This window comes from Myotis nattereri (assembly GCF_964212035.1).
Source record: "Myotis nattereri genome assembly, chromosome: 15".
Classification (NCBI taxonomy): domain Eukaryota; kingdom Metazoa; phylum Chordata; class Mammalia; order Chiroptera; family Vespertilionidae; genus Myotis; species Myotis nattereri.
The window spans coordinates 2129418-2153756 of record NC_138090.1 but is presented as its reverse complement, the minus strand read 5'-3'; the positions used below and the strand labels follow the sequence as shown (position 1 = coordinate 2153756).

General features: G+C 58.5%; 2 protein-coding genes across 7 annotated transcripts in view; one reads left to right on the top strand and one right to left on the bottom strand.

Annotated features, from left to right (window-relative positions):
* Positions 1 to 221: 221 nt before the first annotated feature.
* On the top strand, positions 222 to 10505 carry SIAH1 (siah E3 ubiquitin protein ligase 1). Of its 4 annotated transcripts, XR_013996842.1 has the most exons (3): positions 693 to 884; positions 8577 to 9521; positions 10093 to 10505. XR_013996842.1 is itself a non-coding variant. In XM_081107018.1 (2 exons), exon 2 carries the CDS (start codon positions 8579 to 8581, stop codon positions 9425 to 9427), a length of 849 nt encoding a protein of 282 aa, XP_080963144.1. In that variant the 5' UTR covers positions 222 to 369; positions 8577 to 8578; the 3' UTR covers positions 9428 to 9969. The 4 variants fall into 4 exon arrangements, 3 of the variants coding, with proteins under 3 accessions (XP_080963144.1, XP_080963143.1, XP_080963145.1); XM_081107018.1 differs by lacking the exons at positions 693 to 884; positions 10093 to 10505 and adding an exon at positions 222 to 369 and having other exon boundaries at positions 8577 to 9969; XM_081107017.1 differs by lacking the exon at positions 10093 to 10505 and having other exon boundaries at positions 8577 to 9969.
* Positions 10506 to 11452: 947 nt separating this feature from the next.
* Positions 11453 to 24339, bottom strand: part of LONP2 (lon peptidase 2, peroxisomal) — a 40688-nt gene continuing 27801 nt past the window's right edge. For all 3 annotated transcript variants that reach the window (XM_081107016.1, XM_081107014.1, XM_081107015.1), the window contains 4 exons: positions 17695 to 17840; positions 16628 to 16835; positions 16052 to 16242; positions 11453 to 11843 (listed from right to left, as the gene is read on the bottom strand). In XM_081107016.1, coding sequence (XP_080963142.1) covers positions 11622 to 11843; positions 16052 to 16242; positions 16628 to 16835; positions 17695 to 17840 — 767 coding nt within the window. In that variant the 3' untranslated portion in view covers positions 11453 to 11621. The remainder of the gene's footprint in view (positions 11844 to 16051; positions 16243 to 16627; positions 16836 to 17694; positions 17841 to 24339) is intronic.

Here is a 24339-nt window from a genome sequence, read left to right as displayed (position 1 = left end):
CGCCCCGCCCGCGCCTACGCCTGCGCACGCGCGTCCGCCCGCCCGCCCCTGCGCCTGCGCCTGCGCCGGAAGCCCCGCCCCCGGGCCGCGGGGCCGCGCCTCAATGGCGGCCGCCGCAGCGAGAGGTATTTAGCGGGAGCGCGCGGCGACTCGAGGACGCGCGGGCGGCGGCGGCGGCGGCCAGGGGGGAGCCGGGCGGCCGTTGAGGGGCGCGCTCTCGAGCGGCGGCGGCGGCGGCGGAGGCCCAGCGAGTCCGGCGGGTGTCGGCGCGGCGCGGAGGCGGGGGCTGCCCGCGGCGGCGGGGTCGGCGGCGGCGACGGGGCGCGTGTAGCCGGGGCCCGGGTCCCAGGCGCGCCCTCCGCCCCTCAGGTGAGTGCAGTGCGGCCTGGCGGGAGGAGCCGCGCGGGGCCCTCGGGGAGCAGGCCCGGCGGGCCCGGCCGCGGCGGCGGCAGGAGGGCGCGGCGGCCCCCGGTCGGCCCTTTGTCCGGGCCCCGCGGCCGCCGAGCGCCGCCCCCCGCCCCTCCCTCCGCCCGCCCGCCCGCCCCCGCGCCCCGGGCCCGCCGGCGGCGGTGGGGAGGGGGCCCGCGCGGCCGGGAGGGCGGGGAAGGGCCTGCTCGCCGCGGGTCGGCCCCGCGCGCCCGGGAGGCGGGCCCGGCGGGGGAGGCGGCCCGGCGCCGGCCTTTGTTGCGAAGGGTCCGGGTGCGCGGCCAACATGGCGGAGGTCAGCTGAGCGCGGCCGCCCGCCGCCCGGCCTGCATTGTGCGCGCGGAGGATGCGGCCGCCTCCCTCGTTTGTGGCGTCGGCGGGAGGTCGCGCCCGCCGCTCGCCGGGGAGGCTCCGGCTGCTGATCGTGCGCCTCGGTGTCCCCCTGCCGCGCGTCTCGGGTACTTTGGGGTCCCTCCCCGGCTCCCCCGGGTGGCGACTTGGGCAGGCGGGGTCCCCGTCCCCGCCCCTGGAGAGGTGCAGGGTCTGCGCCCCGGCGCCCGGTCGCGGGTCGCGAGCCGATGTGTCAAAGTCACCGCCGCCGCGAGCGCGGGTGTCGGACGGCGACGGGCTGCGCGGCCCGGGCGGTTGGACTCGGAGCAGCCTGGCCGCCTCCCGCGTGGCCCGGGTGGGAACCCTCCCGAGCACGGGATGGGGGCGCCCGCGCGGTGGTCGGAGCGCCCACTGCGGCGCCCGCCCTGCCCCCCACCCCCCGGTGGGTGACCTTGGGCGCGAGACGTAACCTCGCTCTGCCTCCTTCTCCTTCCCCGAGAAATGGGTCAGGGCGGCTCCTCCTCCCGGGACGGCGGGGCAGAGGGACGCGACGGGCCGAGGGCTGGGAGCGGCGGCCCGGGGGGCGGCTGATACTGCTGCTAAACTTGGGCGGCTCTCCTGCCGGCGGGGCCGTGGGAAGCCCGTGAGGTCACGTTGTGAGCGGTTAGTTCCTGGGTTTTCCTTTCGGTGCCTTTTGTTGTCGGACACGAAAACAAGAGGCTGAGAGGACCCGGTTGACAGGTGCTTGGAGACGTGGGAGTTGAGGTTTCCCTGGGAAGCGGTGGGGACAGGGCCCCGCGCGCTGGGATGCAAGTCACACGGAGTGAAAGGCAGCCCGGCGCCGCGCAGCTGTGCGTCCCCGGGGGTTGGGGTGTCCCGGGGGCGGGTGTCCCGGGGGCGGGTGTCCCGGGGGCGGGTGTCCCGGGGGCGCCATCCCTTGAGGACGTTCCTGAGGAGCGGAGCCTGGGGACCCGTGTCCGGGCCAGCGGGTGAACCCGGGAGGCGAGGGCTCAATGGGGACGAGGGGGTTCGGTCAGCCCTGAGGAGGACTCTGGGACGAGTAGATTCTGAGACTTAAAGTGGATTAAACAAAGGGTGTAATTTGTTTTTGGTGGTGGTGGCGGCTCTGGAAATGAAAGATAAGACTTTTGTGACCTGGAGTGGTGAGTTGCAACCCCAGAGTTTGCTTTGCCACATATTTTCTTTATATTATAGCCTTGGTCTGGGTGATGCGTCTCGGCGCCTTTCCAGCGCGCTTTAGCAGCATTAATATTTTCAGTCGAAGTAAATGAATAGGCGTGGAACTTCTCAGGATAAATATTCCACAGACTACAAATTCCGAAACAAGTTTATTTCAGTTTAGCTTCACATCGGTTGCCTCTAAGCTCTGGGAAATTCTTATAAAATTGCTGTAGAGCAATACTCTGCTCTCTGTCATTAAGAATATTGTAACCAGGCTAAAATTAATTGGAGTTACAAAGGGAATGTTTAGCTGTGGCAGCAATGACATAATTGAAGAATCGGCCTTTATTTTCCCTGTTGGAAAGCAGGTCTTACGTAAGGAGGGCAACGCAGTCAGTTTAGGAGCTTTGCAGACTGACCGCTTCTATTTGAAAGCAGCTGATGGACTCAGTTTCTAAAGATGGGGTTTTCTTTCTTCAAGAAGCCTGTCAGACTTTTACTACAATTACGGGTTTTCTGTGCGCCCCTTGTACAGTGTTCTGGATGTTTCTGGTATAGACCTCACTACAAGCGTAATTACTATATGAAACCCTATCCCCCCCCCCCTTGCCCCCCCTCCAAACAACAACCAGACAGCCTGGGATCAATCTTCCTCTTCGCGACGCTTCGTGAACGTGTCCTTTCAGTGGCGATGTCTGCACCGCGTTGTGGGGAGGTGGGTCCGGGGGTGTCGTCTCGGGCCTCTGTGCAGAGGGCAGGGCTCTGCCTGCCGCTCGGTCGGACTCCTGTCCGTGTGCCGGGGACACTCGGGGGTGTGTCGCTGGCTGAACTCGAGACTCACATGTTCTCTGGCCTGTAGGTCATCTTCTTTAAACGACTTCATTTCTAGGAGCAGTTTTCGAGGCGCAGCAGAAAAGAAGGGACAGATTCCCCTCACACAGCCGCCTGCTCGCAGCGCCTCCACCAGAGGGCTGGTTTGTTACAGTTGTGACTGCACCCACACACGTCACCCAAGTCCACGCCTGACACTCTGCTTCCCGCGCAGTGTTGTGCGTTATGAGTTTCACATGTGTACATATGATCCCACCTTTATGTCTCAGGGCGCTTCTTCCGTCCGGTTATCGTTGCTTCTCTCTCTCCTCCCCACCCCCCCCTTTACATTCAGCCCTTCTCTTCCTGCCTTCCGCGTGGGCTGCTGCGTTGGGTCTCTGTCTAAGAGCGGCTCAGAGCTGTCAGGATGAGGCTCCAGGCCCTCATGTGGACAGGGAGGGACAGCCCCCTGAGCTGGCTCTCGTTACTTCCTGCCACTTCCCCGGGTGCTTGCAGGTGCCTGTGTGCGCCCTGTTCCTCTCTCCCCGCTCCGCTCTGTAACCTCAGCCTGCGCCCCCTTAGTTCCTTCTGGACTCCCACCTTGACTCAGGTGCCCTCACCGCGTGGCCCCCTGTAGCGTGTATTCCCCTGAACTGGAGGTTTCTCTGTGCTCCCCGCGCTCACCCCCAATAGACGGCGGTCCCTGTGGGACCCTGTCTGTCCGGCAGGCAGGTGGTGCTCAGGAGGTAGTGGTTGAATGGCTGATGCCTTCACACTGGATTCTTTTTGTTTCTGGAACATCCCTTCGCTTGCAATTGTCCTCGGTCTCTCCCTGTCCATCGGTGCCCCTCGTGCGGGGAGTTGGCTTCTCTCCATGCCTTAGTGTCCACTGAGAGCAGTTCCACGTGTGGCCCCCACCGTGTCCCCCGACAGTGGCTCCGAGGGTGAGCCCTGCTGGACTGGAAGGGCCCGTGGCTCTCACTTCCCAGTTTGTGACTTTGAGCCCCTGGAAAGCAGGGACAGTGCCTGCTCGGCATCTAAAGGCACAGTGCAAAGGAAGGGCTTAAATAATTCTAAAACCACTTGAGTAAGTGACTCAATTTCTCCAAATATTACCACGCGTCCCCTGTGAGGGTCGTGAACAGGAGTACAGTTGTGATGTGTACCACCCAGGAGACCTGAGGAGCAGGCGGGCCCTGGCGGGAAGGGCCGGCGGGAAGGCCGGGGGCGGAAGAGCAGGCTGCTGGAGCCATGGAGGGGAGAGCCAGGCAGGGGCGAGGAAGGGCACTGAGCAGCCACCGAGGTTTGAGGGGAGGAACCTCCCCCCCCTTGTGGCTTTGGAGCCCTGGCTGCTTGGAGAACTGGTCAGGGAGGCGTTGCCTGCGCCCTGGGTGGGGTGTGGCAGGAAGAGGAGACAGTGGGTGGGCTCGACATGTGTTTTGGAGGCAGAATGAACAGGCCTTGCTGGTGGTTAGATGTGCGGTGAGGGAGGAAGGATTCAGTGGTTTCTGGCACGAGCACCTGTGGGTCATGGTGCTGTTTACCAAGACAGGAAGGGCTAGAAGGGGGTGGGACGGGGCAGAGACAAAAGCCTGAGGTTCTGATTTGTGGAGTTGAGGCCTGAGAGCCATCTGGCAGGGGTGAGGCCGAGGCAGCTGTGTGTGGCCACAGACGCGGATGGGAGACAGCGTGTCGGTGTCAGCGAGAGGAACGCACAGGAGAAAGGGGAGAGGTGATGCCAGGGGAGGATGGAAAGGCTTGAGAAGGCGAGAGGACAGGGCTGTGCAGGTCCTGTTGCGCCCCCTCCTGCTGCGGCTCCTGCCGGGGGCACTTGTGGTTGGTGTCGCATCAGCTCCTCAGGTCACTCCTGAGCCTGAGCCGGCCTTTCCACTCGCTGAGGAAGGCAGATGTTACTGACTGTTCCCATTTCTCAGACTAATCTTAATACAGCAGCTTCTCTAGCGTCCCCTGGAAGGAAACAGCTAAAAACCACCCCGCTCCTGCCGCCCAGATAGCTGGCCCGGTCGTTTCTGGAGGCGGCTTCCTGCTCGCTCTCGCGCCTGCGCCTCCCCTGCAGGTCCTGTTGGGAACTTGCTGCAGGAGCCTCGGGACGCACGCCCGGCCTGTCCTCCAGCTGAAGCTGACCTCGTAAGCCGCGGCGTTGGCGTCCTGCTGCCGCTGTCACATCACTTGCTCCCGGGCCAGGGCCAGCGGTAGGAGGCGGCCCTCGGAGGGGCCTGGCTGGCCGGCTGCTGCGGCGTTTGTGGAGCAGGAGATGGCAGCACAGCAGGATGGTTATTGGAGGGGCCAGGCACGCGGCTGTGACTAATCAGAGAACTTCTTCCTCAGCCAGTTAATACAGGAGGCAGGTTCCCACATGAAATCGAGACTGACAGCCCATCTCCTGCATGTGCAAGGCAGAGCAATGGCCTGATGCTCTGAAATCGCTAGGACAACACTAAAGCTGAATCGCAGCTGTTCTTGTTGAGGTGAAACGCTGTTTAAACTCCGTCCGAGGGGGCCGGGGGTGTTCTCTAGAAAGCGGAGGTGGCCAGGTGCTCCCGGGCGGTTGTGGCCTCTGCTTGCCTTGGCCCCTCTAGCGTGTCTTGGTGTATGTGGTTTGGTGAAATGCTAGGCTCTTTGTAAAGCCCGTGTCGGTAAGTGTTATTCCCAGTTGAGGAATCCCTTTGAGGTTCACTGCACTGGACATTAGTGACGTGGCGGCTGATCTTCGGCAAACACGGTGGTCCCCTGTGCGGGTGGAAGGCACCCCCATGGTCAGGCGGGACCTCTGGCGAGCTGAGCTGATGAGCCAGGCGGGTCACCGGCTTTGGAGGCCTCAGGTGAACCCTCTTTGGGATTTGGACCTCCTGTGATAGCCAGGTCCCCACCTTCCTGAATCCAGGCAAAGCCACCGAGCGGGAAATGTCCCCGTTTCACAGTTGGGTGGGGGTGGGGGGGGGTGAATGCAGGTGTGGGCGACCCTAAGCACTAAGCACTCCCTGGTACTGCCCCGGGCGCTCGCGGAGAAGGCAGCCCCCGATGGACTGCGGAGGGCAGTGAGGGTCTGTGCGGGGCCTTTGGGAATTGGGGGAAAGAGGGAAACTTTTTGCTCAAGGAACCAGCACTCCCTTTGCTTGTTTTACACCTTTGGGTTCTGCCTTGATTCTGCATAGAAAGAGCTTCCCTGCCTAAAGCACTGAACGTCTCCTGCCTTAGGAACCCGGGCCGGTCTGACGCAGCTGTGGGAAACAGACGTAGGCAGTAACGGCTTAATCTGCCAGCAGCCTACAAGTGTGTTCTGCGCCGCATGTTTATGTCGCCCTGAGTAAGAGAAGCCCAGGTGGTGAGCACACTATCCATAGGGCGGCAGCCATGGGAGGGGGATCTGATGGGAAAGTGGGTGGTGCCCAGGCCCCGCCCAGGGGTGGAGGCCGCCGGCTGCTCTAATGACAGGCTCCTCCAGCGGAGCTGACGCAATGCCAGCCTCGGGCTCTGCGGGGCGAGGGCAAAGCTGAGAACAAAACAAGCTGCTGTTTAAGGAGGCCACTCAGGACGGCCTTCCCGGGCGGGGCTGAGTGGGAGTTTAACTCGGGGTGTGTATGTGTGTGGGTGGGGGGGGCTGCTCGCACTGCAGTGTTGGGGGGCGGGGGGGCGGCGCGAGTATGGGCCGAGGCAGAAATGGAGAAGCGAGTTAGAATTGAGGAACCACCCGGCGGGTCGTAGTTACTGGTGGAGCGGGTGCGGGGAGGGGCTGTCCTCCCAGCGCCCATAGTATGTGCAGCTCAGGGTGCAGCCACGCGGACTGTGGCGCATGTGCCAACCTAAGTCTAAGCGAGCGGGGGTCCAGGGACTGAGCCCCACCGGGTGGGGTGCGCGGGGCAGAGCCGGAGGCGCCCTGGGCCGGTGGGCGGGGCGCAGCCAAGGGCCTCCCCCCACCGCGCCCCACCCTCCCCGTGGCCCGCCCCGCAGAGCCTCTGGGGCCGCCGGCTCTCCCTCCCTCTTCCTCCCTCCTCCTCCTCCCTCCCCCTCCTCCCGGCTGGAGCCGGCTTCTCCAGCTGCTCGGGGCCTTCCCTGGCCGCCTCCAGCCGGAGCCTGACTGCCCTGTGGGTCTGGGGAGGGGATGCTGCTGGGGGCGCAGTGATGGCGGCCGTGTTTGGGGACGCAGGCGAGTTCGAGCTGGGGAGGTGCGGCCACTGCTCGGGCCGGAGAGGCCGGCGCTCTGAGAGGGGCGCTGCAGCACCCTCGGCTCACTAGCGCCCCCTCCCGGTGCACCACGCCCTCCGCGGAGCGCCCGGCACTGGGGTCCGCTGCCCGTGCAGGGGGCGCAGCTGCGGGAGGTCCTGGCTGCTGCCTCCGTGGCTTCACAGACCCGCCTCACACTGACTAGGGGTGTAAATCGTCTGGAATGACAATCGGCTCTATTGGAACTGAACCTGAACTATTGCTACACCGTTGGAGGCCGAGAAGTGACGGTCTTCCCTGCGTCCTGACATCCCGTGGACCACACGCCGTGTGCGGGCTCCGCTGGGCGATGTGCACGGCGCTGGCGGCCTAGACTTCCCCCCAAGGAACCACTGTCCAGTGACCCCGAGACTCACGTAGGTGAGCAGCGCAAGCGGCCGCGAAGCAGGCTCCTGGGCACCTGGGCGATGCTGCCACCATTGCTCACGCGTGACCTCCGCGCGGGCCGTCGCGGGCACTGGAACCTCCTGGCATGCACTCCTGCCCAGCTGGGGCCTCAGACAAAGAGCGCGGATCGCATGTCCCGACTCCACGTGGCGGCCGCCCATGCTGGGATTCTGCTACACTTTTTTCCTTGAACTTGAGGATATTTTCGTGACAGCGGGCTTGGTCTCTTCTTGGCGCCCTCAGCCCGTTAAGGTGTAGGATTGGGTAACGTAGAGCCCGGGTTGCATTCACAGGGCCACACTGGTAGCCGGCATTGTGTATTTTCCCCTTTTCTTGTTAGCATTGTGTTTTCAAAGGTAAATTCTTTGCAACAGAATAACAATGATAATTGAGACATTAACTTGGAGGCATTAAATTTTAATTGTGTAGAAATATGGCTGATGTAGTTAATGGGTCTGCGCAGGTGGGTTCCTGGGGAAGGTGCCGTTTTATCGTCCACTTGCCCGAGTGCCGGTCACACTGCTGGTCATTTCTCCGGGTGACAGTTATGTCTCAGGGCTTGGTGTGACGGGCGTTTCAGCAGCAGTGGTGGCCGAGGGCTCAGGAACTCCTCACCTGTGGACCCCCCCCCCCCCCTTCATCTTTCCTCTTGGACTTCAGCGACTTCGCAGTTTCTCAGTTGCTTGGGGTCCAGGTTGTATTTCAGCCTTCCCTCCACCAGAGCAGCCAAGGGTGGATTTCACTTTCTTTTAGTAAGAAAGGGAATTCTATTGTGTTCTGGAACTTTTTGAAGAGAGATTTCATCCAGCGTATAACTCCTAATGATCAAAATGCATATTTTATGCAATTACGTTTTCTTAACCATTTGTTTCTCTTGTTCTGCTCACAGTAAAATTTGCATGAGCCCTGGCCGGCTTGGCTCAGTGGAGAGAGCATCGATCGACCTGTGGACTGAAAGGTCTCAGGTTCGATTCTGGTCAAGGGCACATGCCTGGGTGGGGGGCTCGATCCCTAGTAGGGGCCTGCAGGGGGCAGCCGATCAATGATTCTCTCTCGTTATTGATGTTTCTCTCCCTCTCTGAAATCAATAAAAATATCTTAACGTTTTTTTTTTGCATGAACCACATGGCTTTAGGAAACAAGGTACGATGATCACTTTTCTCCTTCCTCCTCTGACTTTTCTGTTTCCGTTACAGAAATGAGCCGCCAGACTGCGACCGCGTTACCCACCGGGACCTCCAAGTGCACGCCGTCGCAGAGGGTGCCCGCCCTCACGGGCACCACCGCGTCCAACAATGACCTGGCCAGTCTCTTTGAGTGTCCTGTCTGCTTTGACTATGTGTTGCCACCCATTCTTCAGTGTCAGAGCGGCCATCTTGTCTGTAGCAACTGTCGCCCAAAGCTCACGTGTTGTCCAACCTGCCGGGGCCCCTTGGGCTCCATTCGCAACTTGGCGATGGAGAAAGTGGCCAATTCGGTACTTTTCCCTTGTAAATACGCCTCTTCCGGGTGTGAGGTCACTCTGCCCCACACGGAAAAAGCCGACCACGAGGAGCTCTGCGAGTTCCGGCCTTACTCCTGCCCCTGCCCCGGCGCGTCCTGTAAGTGGCAGGGCTCCCTGGACGCCGTGATGCCGCACCTGATGCACCAGCACAAGTCCATCACCACGCTGCAGGGGGAGGACATCGTGTTCCTCGCCACGGACATCAACCTGCCCGGGGCGGTGGACTGGGTGATGATGCAGTCTTGCTTCGGCTTTCACTTCATGCTGGTCCTGGAGAAGCAGGAGAAGTACGACGGGCACCAGCAGTTCTTCGCCATCGTCCAGCTGATAGGAACGCGCAAGCAGGCGGAAAATTTTGCGTATCGACTCGAGCTAAATGGCCATAGGCGGCGATTGACTTGGGAAGCTACTCCCCGATCGATTCATGAGGGCATCGCAACGGCCATTATGAATAGCGACTGTCTCGTCTTTGACACCAGCATCGCACAGCTTTTTGCAGAAAATGGCAATCTAGGCATCAATGTCACTATTTCCATGTGTTGAAGTGGCGATCAAACGTTTTCTGGCCAGTGTTTAAAACCATTGCGTTCAACTTCACAGAGAATAGGCCCCCTCTGCCTGCCCCCCGAGACTTTTGGTAGGTGGAGCTAGTCACATGAAGGGAAATAAATGGAAAGGCTGTTAAATACAGGAAACGGTTGCATGTAGTAACACTAATATATTTAAAATAAGTCAACAGTAAACCACTGAAAAAATATATATATACACCCAAGATGGGCATCTTTTGTATTAAGAAAGGAAGCATTGTAAAATAATTCTGAATTTGTGTTTGTTGTAGATTGAGTGTACTGTTGAGAAATACTGGGTTTTTGTTTCTGCGTGTGAGAGTGTGTGGGAGCGTGTGCGTGTGCTTGGGTTTTTTTTCCTTTAACTGACAAGCCATGTTGAGTGGTCTTGGGCCACTGCTTCCCCTCTTTTGAGTCAATACATAGTGCTGCTGTGTGTGTATATATTTTTTGTGTGTATTTGCTAATTTTTATTAATTCTAGTTTTTCATTAAATAAATTTGACTTTCTTTTCCGTAATTCAAGCTTTTCCATTTTTTTTTGTACCTTTTTAAAGTTAGTGGTTTTTTGATATGCATAATTTGTTTATGGTAAAGTTTATACATGTGTGTTCCATACATGTTTTTTCTCCCCATTAATCAGTTCATTAGAAATACTTTATATTCAGCCTCTTGTGAAGACACGAGTTCCAGAAAGGAGAGGTAACATCGGAAGAAAGATCAGAAGCTACTTAAAGCAGCTAGAAGATGGTTGGTCGGTCGGTCGGTCTTTTTCTCTTTTTTCCAGTTGAGTCACGCCTTCAAACTTATTCTTTAAAAGGTAGTAGGATATACTGATTTTTAAAAAAATGTTGAAAAATCCCCTCCCTCCCCCCAATATCTTGGACAAATCACATATGTTTAAAATTTGTTCTCATATTTATTGGTTTTGCAAAAGAAGGCATCATCTCACAGTATTTGTAATTAAAAGCAAAGCATTTGTTTAAAAAAAGGCAGTTTGCAAAAAAATGTTTTTGGTCTTTTATAATTCTCATTAAAAGAATACCTGGCAAATTGAAAACTCTTTGTGTTGCTTTAGCTCTAAGTTTGATTAAAACCCAAAGCTGTTTTCCTGTCCGATTCTGTGCTTTACAGCAGAGAGCAGTGTGCAGTTTTGAAATGCAAGAGTTTTATTGTCCAGTACAGCGCAGCGCAGGCCCTGGCACGGGCACAGCGAGCCCAGGTCAGACGCGTCCTCCCGGAGCGCTGGGACTCACCAGCAGGGCCAGGCACCTGTAACTCGCAGACCCCATTCTCATCCAAGAAACGGCGCAGCGCCCGACATTCCTGTGCTTCAGTTTGGAAGAGCGCTCCCGAGGGGGGCACAGGGCTGTCCATCGCGTCCTCAGTCTCCACAGCCACACTGGCGTGGCAGGAAGGCGGGCGCTGGGTAAGGAAAGCTATGACCCTGGAAGCCCCAGACCTGCTGTCCTAACCCTGGGTGAGTCGGGACGGACGGACAGGGGGAGGTGGCGGGGCCCGGGTCTCGCGGGGTCAGGATAACGAGCGTGGGGACCAGCCCGGAAAGGTTGGCGGCCTCCCCCTGGGGACTGGACTTGGTAAGGGGACAGGCGTTCGGGCTGGTGTGCTTCTGACTGACGTGTGCTCGCCGGGGCCGCTCTGCCTGTGTGATGTTGCGTGTGCTGGGACGTGTGGGCCTCCTCACGCGGCACTTAACCTGAAACATCACATCCACAGAGACTCACCGGCTGTGTTCTCAGCTTTGCCCACTGCCCCTCCCGCAGTGACGGGGGTCTGAGGTCATGGCCTCTACCCGTTGTCTTGGCCTTGCCTGGGCGTCTGAGTCGCCCGAGGCTCCTGGAACAGATCTGAGTGGGTGGGCGTCTGGTGGGGCTGGAGAATGGACGTTTCTAGCAAGTTCTCGGGGGGCAGGTGTTCTGTCTGGGGCCCCATGGGAACCGTGAGCCGCCTTCCCAGGGACAGACGATGACCGGAGACGGGAGTCAGTGCTATCTGTTTATTAAAATCTCTGTGGCCCCCGCAGCCCCGCGGTGAGGCCCGCGCCTGCTGACCAGCTCACCGGGGAAGGGACGTCTTGCTTACCCGCTGGTGTGAGCAGCTAGCCCAGCGGGCCTCGGGGCTTCAGGACGGCACATGAGCCGCACTCCGAGCCTACAGTTTGCTATTTAAGAGGCCGGGCCTGGCCTTGACCGAGAAGCCCCCGTCGAAAGCGGCGTTCAGGACCTCGTCCAGGCAGCTCGCTGTGACGAAGCTCAGGTCGCGGCGCACGTTGCCCGGGATCTCCTCCAGGTCCTTCTCGTTCCTCTGCGGGAGGATGACCCGCTTCAGGCCCGCCCTGTGCGCAGCCAGCACCTTGTCCTTGATGCCGCCCACCTGCGGAGGAAGGCAGGCGGCGTGACCTGGGGCCCAGCAGCTCCGCTGCTTTCCCACCGCCAGGCCACCGCCCGTCCGGCACAGGAGCGGGGAGAGCCCGTGAGGAGGTTAGTAAGTAGAGAATTCTCTTCGCTTCAGTTAGTGCTCTAGTCCAGCCTTTCACGGGGGAAGGTGCCGGTTTTCTTCCGTCCCTGTTGTCAGGGTCTACACTTCAGTCTCTGCAGTCACGGCGCCTGCGGGCCGATGGGGCTGATTCGGAAAAAGTGATCGTCGACCTGACACCCACCCGCAGAGCTCAGCTGTGCGCCAGGATGACACCGCTGCACAGGTCAGAGCAGGACCGCTGGGCCACCCCGGGAGGACACAGGTCCCCACGGCCTCGGCTCCGTGGTTAAAAGATGTCCACAAAAACCCACACACACAAAGACATGGAGGCTGAGCAATGAGATCAAGGAAGAAAAGATACCATGAAACAGATGAAAATGAGAGCACAACCCACAATCTATGGGGCACAGTGAAAGCAGTCCTAAGAGGGAAATTCATAGCATTACAGGTCTACCGTGAGCAAAAAGATCTCAATGTAACTTTACACGTAAAGGAATTGGAAAAGAACAACAAACAAAGCCCAAAGTGAGTAAAAGAAACAAGGAGCGGAAGTAAACAATGGAGTAAAAAAGAAAAACCAACACAAAAGACCCATGAAACCAACAGCTGGTTCTCTGAGAAGATACACAAGGGAAATCTTCAACCACATCACCAGGGAAGAGCCCACATGAAGCCGGAGATGAAAGAAGTAACAACGACACCAAAGAAATACAGAGGGTTGTACAAGGAAACATTATGGACTATAGGCCAATAACTCGGACAGCCTGGACCACATGGATAAACTCCTAGAAACATACAATCCTCCAGAACTGAATCAGAGAATTGAAACAGACCAGTTACAACTAGTGAAACGGACGCAGTCATTAAAAGCTCCCGACAAACAAAACCCTGGACCAGGTGGCTCACAGGTGAGTTTTAGCAAACGTTCAAAGAACTGGCACCAACCCTCACTCCCAAACTATGCCAGAGGAGGGAAGCCTCCCAGTTCAGTTCACCAGGCCAGCGGCACCCTAACTCCAAAACAAGGCGAAGACACTGCACGCGCACCGGATGAAGGACAGAAATCACAGGATCGTCAACAGGTGCAGGGAAATCATTTGATAAAACCCAGCGCACATTTACGATAAAAACCAACACGCAGCAAAGTGGGAACAGAAGGGACATACCTCAGTGGGACCGCCTCACACTAAAGCTCCTGTACAGCAAAGGAGACCATCCAACAATAAAAAGACAAACCACTGGATGGAGAACGTATTTGCCAACGACGCATCTGGTAAGGGGTTAATAGCCAAAATTTATTTTAAAAACTTAACACCAAAAAAAAAAAAAAATCCAATTTAAAAAATGGGTAAAGGACTTCTCCAAAGAGGATATACCAATGGCCAACAGACATATGAAAGGTGCTCCACAGCGTTATCATTAGAGAGATGCAAATCACCCGGTGACCACAATGAGGTACCATCTCACACCTGTCAGTGGCGATCATCAGTAAAACAACAGCAAGTGCTGGGAGGATGTGGAGTGGGAACCCTCGTGCACCTTTGGCAGGAATGCTGGTTGGTGCAACCATTGTGGAAAGCAGGATACAACACCAATAATGAACGATCAGAAAGGGGAACTAAGAAAATAACCCCATTTACATGCTTAAAAACCCACAAAAAACCTAGGTACAATTAAAAAATATCTATATATGTGTTTATTGATTTCAGAGAGAAAGGGAGAGAGAAACATAAATGATGAGAGAGAATCATTGATTGGCTGCCTCCTGCACGCCCTCTCCTGGGGATCGAGCCTACACCCCGGGCCTGTGCCCTTGACCGGAATCAAACCTGGGACCCTTTCAGTCCCCAGGCCGACGCTCTATCCACTGAGCCGAACCAGCTAGGGCACCAAGGTATAAATTTAACCAAGGATGTAAAAGACTTGTACTTGCAAAATAAGAAACTGAACAAAGAAACTGAAGAAGATACAAGTGGAAGTATATACTATGTTCATGGACAGGAAGAATTAACATCATTAAAATGTCCCACTACCCAAGCAATCTATAGGTTCAAAGCAATTCCTATCAAGACAGCTCTGGCGTATTTCACAGAACTAGAGCAAATATTTTAAAAAAATGTACAAGGAACCACAAAAGACTCTGAACAGCCACAGCAATCTTGAGAAAGAAGAACAAAGTTGGAGGAATCCTGCTACCTGATCTCAAACTACACTGCCAGGCCATGGCCATCAAACTGCCTGGTGCTGGCTCTCTGATCAGCCACCCACTGCAGCCCTCCTCCCGGTTTTCTGTGCCCCTGACTCAGCGTGTGAGCCGACGACTCCCTGTGTGCAGGAGTGACGTGTCATGGCTGCCGGGAGGCCTGTGCACAAAGCTCGCTGTGAATCCTTCCCCTCGGGGTCTGAAGGCGCTGCACCGGGTCCCTGGGGAGAGGGCGAGGCAGCTCTCGGGCCTGAGAGGTCCCCAGGATGGGACGCTTTCCTGCCGGGGGGCCTCCCGAGCTGAGGAGAATCCCAATCCCTTTCTCTGAGCAGAACCCCCGGGAGTCAGAGGTCGGGTCGGCCTGACTGTTTCCCTGTTATTTTTCCTGAGTGGCCGGCCAGTTCGAAGACCCTAGTTTTAAATCTGAGAGCTGTCTCGGCCTCGCCCTGGAGTCCCGTCTGGCCTCGGGTCCAGCCTCAGCGCTGCTGCCTGGCTGGTCCCTGTGACAGCGGACACTGGGCTCATGGGAGCCGCTGCGCCTCTGCTGGGTGTGCAGGGGAGCCCTGGCCCTGCCAGCAGGCACTGGGGAGGCCGCTGGGCCAGAGACCTCAGTGCCCTGGGTTTCCTCCCGGCTCCTTCCTGTGCTCTGGGGCCAGCGCTTCTCCCAGACGGGAGCTGGGACGCCGTCTCCCCCGTCAGGACGTCCCCAGCCTCCAGGCACTGGCTGAGCTATCAGCGTGGGCCCCCGCTCACTGCTGAGGGTCAGATGTGCTCCCTTATTCCTCCACCTCTGCACCTGGGAGCTGAGACTGGGTCCTGAAACCCGTGCTCGTCTGCATTTGGGCACAGCTGGCGTTACCGCCATCACCGTCACCTTAGCTCCGGGGCGGCCAGGATGAGACCAGCCTCCTGAGTGCACCCCTCGAGTGTGGCGGCATCATTGGGCCCAGCATCTGACTTCTGGTGACTAAACCAGCTGGGGCTCCGAGAGCATCAGTAACGCTGGGATCTTACTGGGCAGCCCAGTGACCTGCTCCCCATCACCGCCTACACTGACATCCTCTTCACTCCTCATTTGCTATGAACCTGGCAGATTCTGCTGTAGACAGTAACAGGCAGCTAATGACTCACAACCCGCATACTCCCAAGGGTCTGTATTTTATTGTTTCCTTAAAGCTTTTAAAAGAAAATGTTTTTATTGATTCAGAGAGGAAGAGAGAGGGAGAGAGATAGAAACATCAAAGATAAGAGAATCATGGATTGGCTGCCCCCTGCATGCCCCACACTGGGGATCGAGCCTGGAACCCGCGCCTGTGCCCTTGACCAGGAATTGAACCGTGACCTCCTGGTTCATAGGTCAATGCTTAACCAATGAGCAACACCAGCCTGGCTTTTCAGTGCTTTTATGAGTAGTTTAAGCGACAGGCCCAGAATGTGTGGAAGTTTTTGGATCTAGCAGTGAGCCCTTACTGCAGTTCCCAGGTGTCATGCTCACTCATCTCCATGTCCACCAGCTCCGTCTGCTGACCTCTGGGGGAGGGCCGAGGCTCCCAGGAGGCCCAGAGGCGAGAACCAGCTGAGAGCGTCACACCAGCCCCGCCCCACCTCCCGCCTGTGCCGTGCAGTGAACACTTTGCTCGCTGAACAAAGCCCCAGATCTCCAGCTAAACAGCCCATGTCACCGACGACCACACTGACGTGCCCTTAGCAAGTCCTCATTCTTAGAAGAAAAAACATGGGAAAATTGCTTTGGAATTTGATGAAATTTAAAAATATGAATTACAGCTGTAAACATTTTCTATGCATTTAAAACTAAGGTGTTCATCGGAAGAAGGCAAACCACTTTTAAATTTTTTAAAACTGCAAAGTCACCCACGGAAGGGCTGGCCCTCAGACTCACCGGCAGCACCAGGCCCCGCAGCGTGATCTCCCCCGTCATGGCCACGTCGGAGCGCACCAGCCGGCCGCTGAACAGCGAGGCCAGGCAGGTCACGATGGTGACCCCCGCCGACGGCCCGTCCTTGGTGACGGCTCCAGCCGGGAAGTGCAGGTGGATGTCTGTGTTGTCGAGAAGATCGAAACTTCCAGAAGCTTACAAAGAAAGAAGGATGTTAATGTAGGAACTTACACTTGTTTTCTTTTTCTCCTAAAAAAGAAAGTCAAAAGTGATAAAAAACAAAACAACAAAACGCTCTGGGGAAAGGACTCCACGATGCTGACAGCGGTGCATCCGAAGGCGTCCGAGCCGTGTGGCTCTGCTCCCCGTGGGGGAGGCCGGCACAGCCCGCACTGCTGCCGGGTCAGGCACTCGCGGGCGGCCCTGAAAGGGGACTGAGAACTCCCACGGGCTCCCACGTCAGGGGCCCTCAGCGAGGCGCGGCTGACCACTGCTCGTCTCCGGCTCATCATGACCCCGGAGCCTCCGGCCGCCTCTGCAGGCTTGGCTTGGTGTGCCCACCCCCACCCCGCCACTCACCGTTGGTCAGGTGGTACTTCTTGGCGTTGCTGCGGAGCCAGCTGATGGCGAGGTGGGCGGACTCCTTCATGACGTCCCCCAGCTGGCCCGTCAGCGTCAGCTGCCCTTCGCCGTCCATCCGACTGGCCTCCACGAACATGATCTCCCCGCCTAAGGGCGTCCACGCCAGGCCGATGGCCACTCCCGGCTGACTCAGGCGCTCAGACACCTGCGGGGGGGGAGGGGGGGGTAGGGGGGTAGGTGACGAGCGAGTGTGCGGGCCATGGACCGCACCTCCAGGGCCCGTGCCCACAGGACGGGCGTCACGCTCACAGCCTGTGCGTGGCTTCCTGCCGGGACACGCCGAGCTCTCGGGGCCTTTCTCAGGAGCCGTGTACCTAACAGTGTCTGATGACGTGGAGCCAGGAGCACATCTCACACTCCCGTCTCCCGGGAGCCAGCCGGTCTCGGCTGTCGGCCACCTTATCAGCCTGTGTCTGTAATGCGCCGGATCCCAGCACTCGCCGCCAGGGCTGTTTCAGGAAGCGGGAGCCTCCTCGAACCCACACCGAGGGAATGGGCCTCCCTGCAAGTCCCGGCTCCTCCTCTTGGCTGTTACCGCCGCAGACCCCGAACCCCAGGCCCCTCCCTGGGCGCTGGGAGGCCTCCCTGCCACTGCAAACTCCACGTGCCACGCCCGAGATCGTGGGCCTCGCTGACCAGCCCGTTAGGCAAACGTGTCCCAGCTACGAAAGCCCAGGGTGCGGGGGGATCCCGCTGACCCAGGCCCTCTGGGCCTCGGCATCTCCCACCCACAGAGGCCACCGGGTCAGCGTGCTGAGCACACCGCCCTCCCCCCGCCACCCAGCGCATCGGGAAACAAGGTCGCTTTCTAGGAGCAGCGGGCTGTGGGCTGAGCTGGGTAGAGGCCGGCTGCCACTGACTCCTTCCCAGGGCTCAGGGGGTGCAATGCTGATTGTAAACATGATTCTGGAGAAACACAGGGCAGCACGGAGGCTCCTGGCTCCGCCCCCCAGGGAAGAGCAGATGGGGGGGGGGGCAGAGGGCATCGCCAGTGAGGTGCTCACCTCCATCTCGTACATCGGGGGCCCGAGGATGTCCTTGAGGGCGTGGAGGTCAATCAGAATCGGCATCTCGGGCGGGAGGGCCAGGCCGGCGGCGCCACTGTCACCGATGGGCTGGGGCTCCACGTCCTCTGAGCGCTCTCTGCCGCCTGCGAGAGGCAGCTGCTCAGAAACCCTCGCACTCGCAGCTGGAGAGCGCGCCCAGCAGACAGCTGAGCCCGGCACCCATGGGCCAGCCCTCGCGCTGACGAGGCTCGGAGTCCACCGAGTGTCCGGGACTCGGGCAGAGGGGGGTCTCTCAGGAGCCCCCAGCAGGACATTGTTGTCTGTCTCCCCATTAACGTGTGTGCACAGGGCAGCTACCCTGTCTTTTTTTATTATTAAATATACTAGGGGCCTGGTGCATGAAATTTGTGCACTGGGTGTGTGTGTGGGGAGTGTCCCTCAGGCCAGCCTGCCCCCTCTCACATACTGGGAGCCCTCAGGCGTTGACCCCCATCACCCTCCGATCACCTGATCGGCCCCTTGCCCAGGCCTGACGCCTCCACCAGGGGTGTCAGGCTTGGACAGGGGACCCCCATCTCCCCCCGATCACTGGCTCTGGCCCCCGCCCAGGCCTGAGGCCTCTGGCCCAGGAACATGCCTGGGCAGGGGACCCCCATCTCCCTCTGATCGCTTGCTCCACCCCCCGCCCAAGCCTGACGCCTCTGACCCAGGCTTCAGGCCTGGGCAAGGGGACCATCATATCCCCCCAATCCCCGGCTCCGCCCCCCACCCAGGCCTGATGCCTCGGCCAGAGGAGTTGACCCTCATCACCCTCCGATCACCAATCACCGGATCGGCCCCTTGACCAGGCCTGAGGCCTCCGGCAGAGGTGTCAGGCCTGGGCAGGGGACCCCCAGCTCCCCGTGGTTGCAGGCTCCGCCCCTGCCCAGGCCTAACGCCTCTGGCCTAGGCGTCCGGCCCAGGCAGCGGGGACCTGCAGCTGCAGCGGCCCCGTGATCGTGGGCTCTGCTTTAGGCCCAGGCAAGGGACCCCTAGCTCCCGGGACTGCCAGCTTCGACCCTGCCCAGCTCCCATCACTGGCTCCACCCCTACTTCCTGCTATCACTGGCCAGGGCGGCAAAGGCGGCCCCAGGGCCGCCTTTGCCCTGCCCCCCAGCTCTTAGCTCCCCCCTGGGTTTCCGATCACTGTCAGTGGCAGGGGGCTTCTTCCTGCTTTCCCTTTCGCCTCCCTGCATTGTGCCTACATATGCAAATTAACTGCCATCTTGTTGGCAGTTAACTGCCAATCTTAGCTGGCAGTTAACTGCCAATCATAGCTGGCAGTTAACTGCCAATCATAGCTGGCAGTTAACTGCCAATCATAGCTGGCAGTTAACTGCCAATCATAGCTGGCAGTTAACTGCCAATCATAGCTGGCAGTTAACTGCCAATCATAGCTGGCAGTTAACTGCCAATCATAGCTGGCAGTTAACTGCCAATCATAGCTGGCAGTTAACTGCCAATCATAGCTGGCAGTTAACTGCCAATCATAGCTGGCAGTTAACTGCCAATCATAGCTGGCAGTTAACTGCCAATCATAGCTGGCAGTTAACTGCCAATCATAGCTGGCAGTTAACTGCCAATCATAGCTGGCAGTTAACTGCCAATCATAGCTGGCAGTTAACTGCCAATCATAGTTGGCAGTTAATTTGCATATAGCCCTGATTAGCCAATGAAAAGGGTATCGTCGTACGCCAATTACCATTTTTCTCTTTTATTAGTGTATATTTTATTGATTTCAGAGAGGAAGGGAGAGGGAGAGAGAGAGAGAAACATCCGTGATGAGAGAGAATCATGGATCGGCTGCCTCCTGCCCGTCCCCCCCGCCCCGACTGGGGATCAAGCCCACAACCTGGGCACTTGCTCTGACCGGGAATCGAACCGTGACCTCCTGGTTCCTAGGTCGCTGCTCAGCCACGGAGCCACCGGCCGGGCCTGCCTGTCTTTAAACACTAGATTCTAGATTCTCACGCCAAGAACAAGGCCTGGCTCCGTTCAGCCCCCGGCCTCAGAGCAGGAGAGCCGATGCAGCAGCCGACCTGGTGCAATTCTGAGTCACCAGGCCCCGGACGGTCCAGGCCCCTCTTCAGAGGCCCACTGGGCGTCCGCCTCCCGACAGGAACGTGAACTTGAAAACGACGGAGCCCACAGAAGCGGCGCCTCCTTCGTACACACAGCTCAGCTCTGAGACGCCCCCACCTGCCAGGGCTCCACGCGCCTCCCACGGGAGCTGACCCTCCCGGCCCTTCTCCGGGCTCCTCAACGGTGAGTCGTCACCTGACAAGATGACCCTCCACCAGGAAGCAGAGACGTTTAACTGAAAGCAAGACAGCACTGCCTGGCCCCTAAGAGAGTGACAGGAAACCAGCCTGAGCCTGACAGTGAGGGAGGCGCGGAGCCCCTGGGTGCTGCTCCAGGCACCCAGGCTGGTCCTGGGTCCATGGCCCCAGAGGAGACTCTCAGCCGCCAGGCTCCGCGCCTCCCTCCACGCCCTTCCCTCCAGAGCCCAGCGCCGCGGACAGGCTCACACGGTGCAACGGGCTGGAGGCTGCGCTGCACAGGCCGCTGTTCCGGCACTAAAACCTCTTCACGGAGTGTTCTGAGCACATCCTTAAAGGGCCAGAGCTTTAAACAGGCTGAGGAAGGGGATGGAAACTAAACCGAGGAGCCTGAGCTGCTCGCGCCCCCCCCCCCCCCACACTGTCCCTGGAGGAGGGGAGGGAGGGCGCCTGCAGCTGACCCTGCCGGGCTCAGAGGCTCCTGCGGGCGCCTCCCGCTCCCGGGGCATCGGCCTGTGGGTCCCACCTGGGCCGAGGAGCCTGGGGTAGCAGGTGGGCAAGCGCCTGAGTGCCTGGGGGGCCCTCGCCCTGCGCACAGCAGATGGGGCTGCGGACAGGGCCGCGGCGCCCGCCCCACGGCGGCTCGGCCATCAGGAGGGATACTGCACAGCGGCCCCTCCTCGGAGGAAGGGCGAGGCTTCCCCAGCCGCTGCCAGGACCCCGTGGTCCCCCCACCGCTTTCCTCCCCGGAGCAAGGGACGCGAGGTGAGCGAGCGCAGGCCCCGAGCCGGCCCCGGGGAGCAGGGACAGGGCTACACGAGGGAGGTGGAGGAAGGACAGAGGGTGACATCTCGGGAAATCCAGGGGCTCCAGGTTGAGGAGGGGCCGCCGCCCAGACTGACTTTTATGGAGCACCGTCGGGGTAAGACACTGGCCCGGGTCCTCATGGGTAAAATGAAAGCCAGACACGTGACCTCAAATCTCCGCCCCATTTCACCCGGCGCCTTGGCGGACGGGAATCGGCTATCCCACATCTCATAACACCTGCGGACAACGGGCAGGCCACCCAAATACTGATCATGACCTGGATCTGCCAAAAAGTTACTCAGTTTTTAACGTTTTCCATCAGTGAACGTTAATTACGTAACACAATTATTACTGACCGATTAACAATTTTCTTGAAAGTTGCATCGCATCCCACCAGGCTCCTGCAGATGGGGTGCGGGCTGTCTGCCTGGCGGGAGTGGGAGGAGTGTTACTAGGCCACTAACAGTTACTTGGCAGAAAGGCTGCGCGTGAACCCATGAGAGGAATACGGTCTACACCTTCACTCTCCAGCACGAGTGTGTACACATGCACCCGTCACACGAGTGTGTACACATGGACCCGGCACACGAGTGTGTACACATGCACCCGGCACATGAGCTTGTACGCATGGACCCAGCACACGAGTGTGTACACATGCACCCGGCACACGAGCGTGTATGCATGGACCCGGCACACGAGTGTGTACACATGCACCTGGCACACGAGCGTGTATGCATGGACCCGGCACACGAGTGTGTACACATGGACCCGGCACACGAGTGTGTACACATGCACCCGGCACATGAGCTTGTACGCATGGACCCAGCACACGAGTGTGTACACATGCACCCGGCACACGAGCTTGTACGCATGGACCCGGCACACGAGTGTGTACACATGCACCCGGCACACGAGCGTGTATGCATGGACCTGGCACACGAGCGTGTATGCATGGACCCAGTCCGCTTAGGCGTGAAGAGAAAGACTGGCTGCATTTATAAAAACGACTGAGATTTTATGTTGTTTTGTTTTTTTCCGAAGCTGAATCTACGTAAAAAGTGGGCTGAGGGCTGAGACGTTAGTGGCTGTTATTCTTTTTTTTTAAAATATATTTTATTGATTTTTTACAGAGAGGGAGAGAGATAGAGAGTTAGAAACATCGATGAGAGAGAACCATCGATCAGCTGCCTCCTGCACACCCCCCACTGGGGATGTGCCCGCAACCCAGGCACATGCCCTTGACCAGAATCGAACCCGGGACCTCTCAGTCCGCAGGCCGACGCTCTATCCACCGAGCCAAACCGGTTTCAGCTAGTGGCTGTTATTCTTACAGGACAGAGAGCATGTGCTCAGAGCCACTGGCCCGGGATACGCTGTGTCTGAGCGCCCCTCCTGGGAAGGCAGAAAGAGAAAAAGTATCTGCAAAACAAATCAGGAAAACCCGAATGTTTCCCCCGGCATCATCTGTGCTGTCAGTTCCAGGCCCATCTTTTCCAGAAAACCAGCTCCCAGCCAGGGGGCGTGCACTGCGGCGGAGGCCGGCTCCTGTCCGGGCGGCCGGGCTGCTGCCCTGCGCACTTTCACTGTTTTTAAGGAACTGGCTGTGGGTCGAGTGCCCAGAAAAACCTTCAGACCAGCAAGGGAGTCTTTGACGTCCTTTCTGCCAATATTTTCTTCGTTATTCCGGGGGCGACAAAACAACCTCGACGTCACCAAGTGCGATTCCTATCGGCGGGAACCGCTGGGATCGTGGGGCACGGCGATGCGAGCCATCCTCAGTGTCGGCGGGAGCGGCCTATTCACGACGGTCAGGAGTCGCGCTGCGTAAACATGAGGGCTCCGTAGGCCGTTCGCATGCAGCCCCCACACCGCGACCGCGGGGACGGCCGCCACGGCCCTCGGAAGCCAGCCCAACTTCTGGGCAGCGCGACGGGCCACAGCCGACAGCCCCGCATCTGGCCTGCGGTTGGGGTTCAGGGGCGCACGCGAACGGCTCTGTTTTGTTCTAACTCCAGCCCGGGGGGAAGATACGCGATTTGGGTTAAAATGTTGGAGGACTTTTATATGTAACTGGAAGCAAGCAACACAACATCACCCATCTTCCTCGCTTCACTAAAAACAGTGAACGCGGCGCGTATGTCCCCAAAGAAAACAAACAAAACATCAACAAAACCCACAGGAACAGCTGACGGAGAAAGGCCACTTCCCTTGTGGCCAAAGCGCCGTCCGTCGCTGTGGGTCTCACTGAGCGGCCCCCCGAGGCCCCCACGGCTCCTCTCCCTGTTTCTGCAGCGCAGGCCCTTCCCCCACCATTAACCCCAACCCAAGGCTTTCTTAGACTCAAACTATGTCACCGCTTGGAAACGGGGGCTGTACTGATCAAAACGAAATGTATAAAAACCTTCTTTTAAATAAGCAAAACCCCCCACAAACCTGCCAGAGCCAGCCCTCGAGCTGGTCCCCGAGACCCTCCCTGCCGGTGCCCGCCTGTGCGGTGCCACGGAACTCGCTGTCCCACGTGCCCGCTCGCGCCGTGAGTTCCTCGCTGTCCTGAGTGTGGGCCTGAGACCCGCACAGCAAGCCCGGGCCGCCGTGCTGCTTGGAGTGACACGTGAACAGCTTGCTATGACATGCAAGACACCTCAGGAGTCAGTGTTGGGTTTGCGTTGATCCTGTCCTCTTTTCCGGACCAAGTTCTCAGGTGACTTCTCTGAGAACAAGAAACTAACATCTTGAGTGTCGCCAAGTTGAATGCAGCTTCTCTGGTAAATACTATTACTTTAAAAACATCCGAGACGCCCTGGCTGGCGTGGCTCAGCGGATAGAGCGTCAGCCTGTGGACTGAAGGGTCCCAGGTTCGATTCCGGTCAAGGGCACAGGCCTGGATTACGGGCTCCATCCCCAGTGGGGGGTCTGCAGGAGGCAGCCGATCCATGATTCTCATCATTGTTCTTTCTAACTCTCTCCCTCTCTGAAATCAATAAAAACATTTTAAAAAACATAATAACCGAGACGCTCTGTGTCCTGAGAAACAATACAAAGCCTTTGCTGAGGATGTTTTCCGAGGAAAGTCTGACTGGATGCCACGGGCGTACATGGTGCCCGCGCACCTGAGCGAGCACAGGCCCCGGGCCTGACGCCCCGCAGGCATCCAGGTGTGCGGCCGGGGAGACGCAGAGCATCTGTCCTGCCCCAGGGCGGGCAGGGAAGGAGCAGAACAAAACTCAGCCACACCGGCCGGGGCGTGGCTCAGTGGCTGAGCATCGACCCACGAACCAGGAGGTCCCAGCTCGATTCCCAGTCAGGGCCCAGGCCCAGGTGTGGGCTCCATCCCCAGTGGGGGGCGTGCAGGAGGCAGCCCATCAGTGACTCTCTCTCAACACTGGTGTTTCTCTCTCCCTCTCCCTTCCTCCCTGAAATTGATAAAACAACAAAAACGAACACAAAAACTCAGCCACACACTCTTATCTCTCAACCCAGTGAACGCCCAGGCCCGGGCGATCTGCATCCACTAACA

Excerpts from the sequence above, each read along its gene's own strand:
- SIAH1 (XM_081107017.1), top strand. The coding sequence starts at position 773 with ATGCGGCCGCCTCCCTCGTTTGTGGCGTCGGCGGGAGGTCGCGCCCGC. Across the intron at positions 885-8,576 it reads CCCCCTGCCGCGCGTCTCGG|AAATGAGCCGCCAGACTGCG; the intron begins GTACTTTGGGGT and ends TTTCCGTTACAG.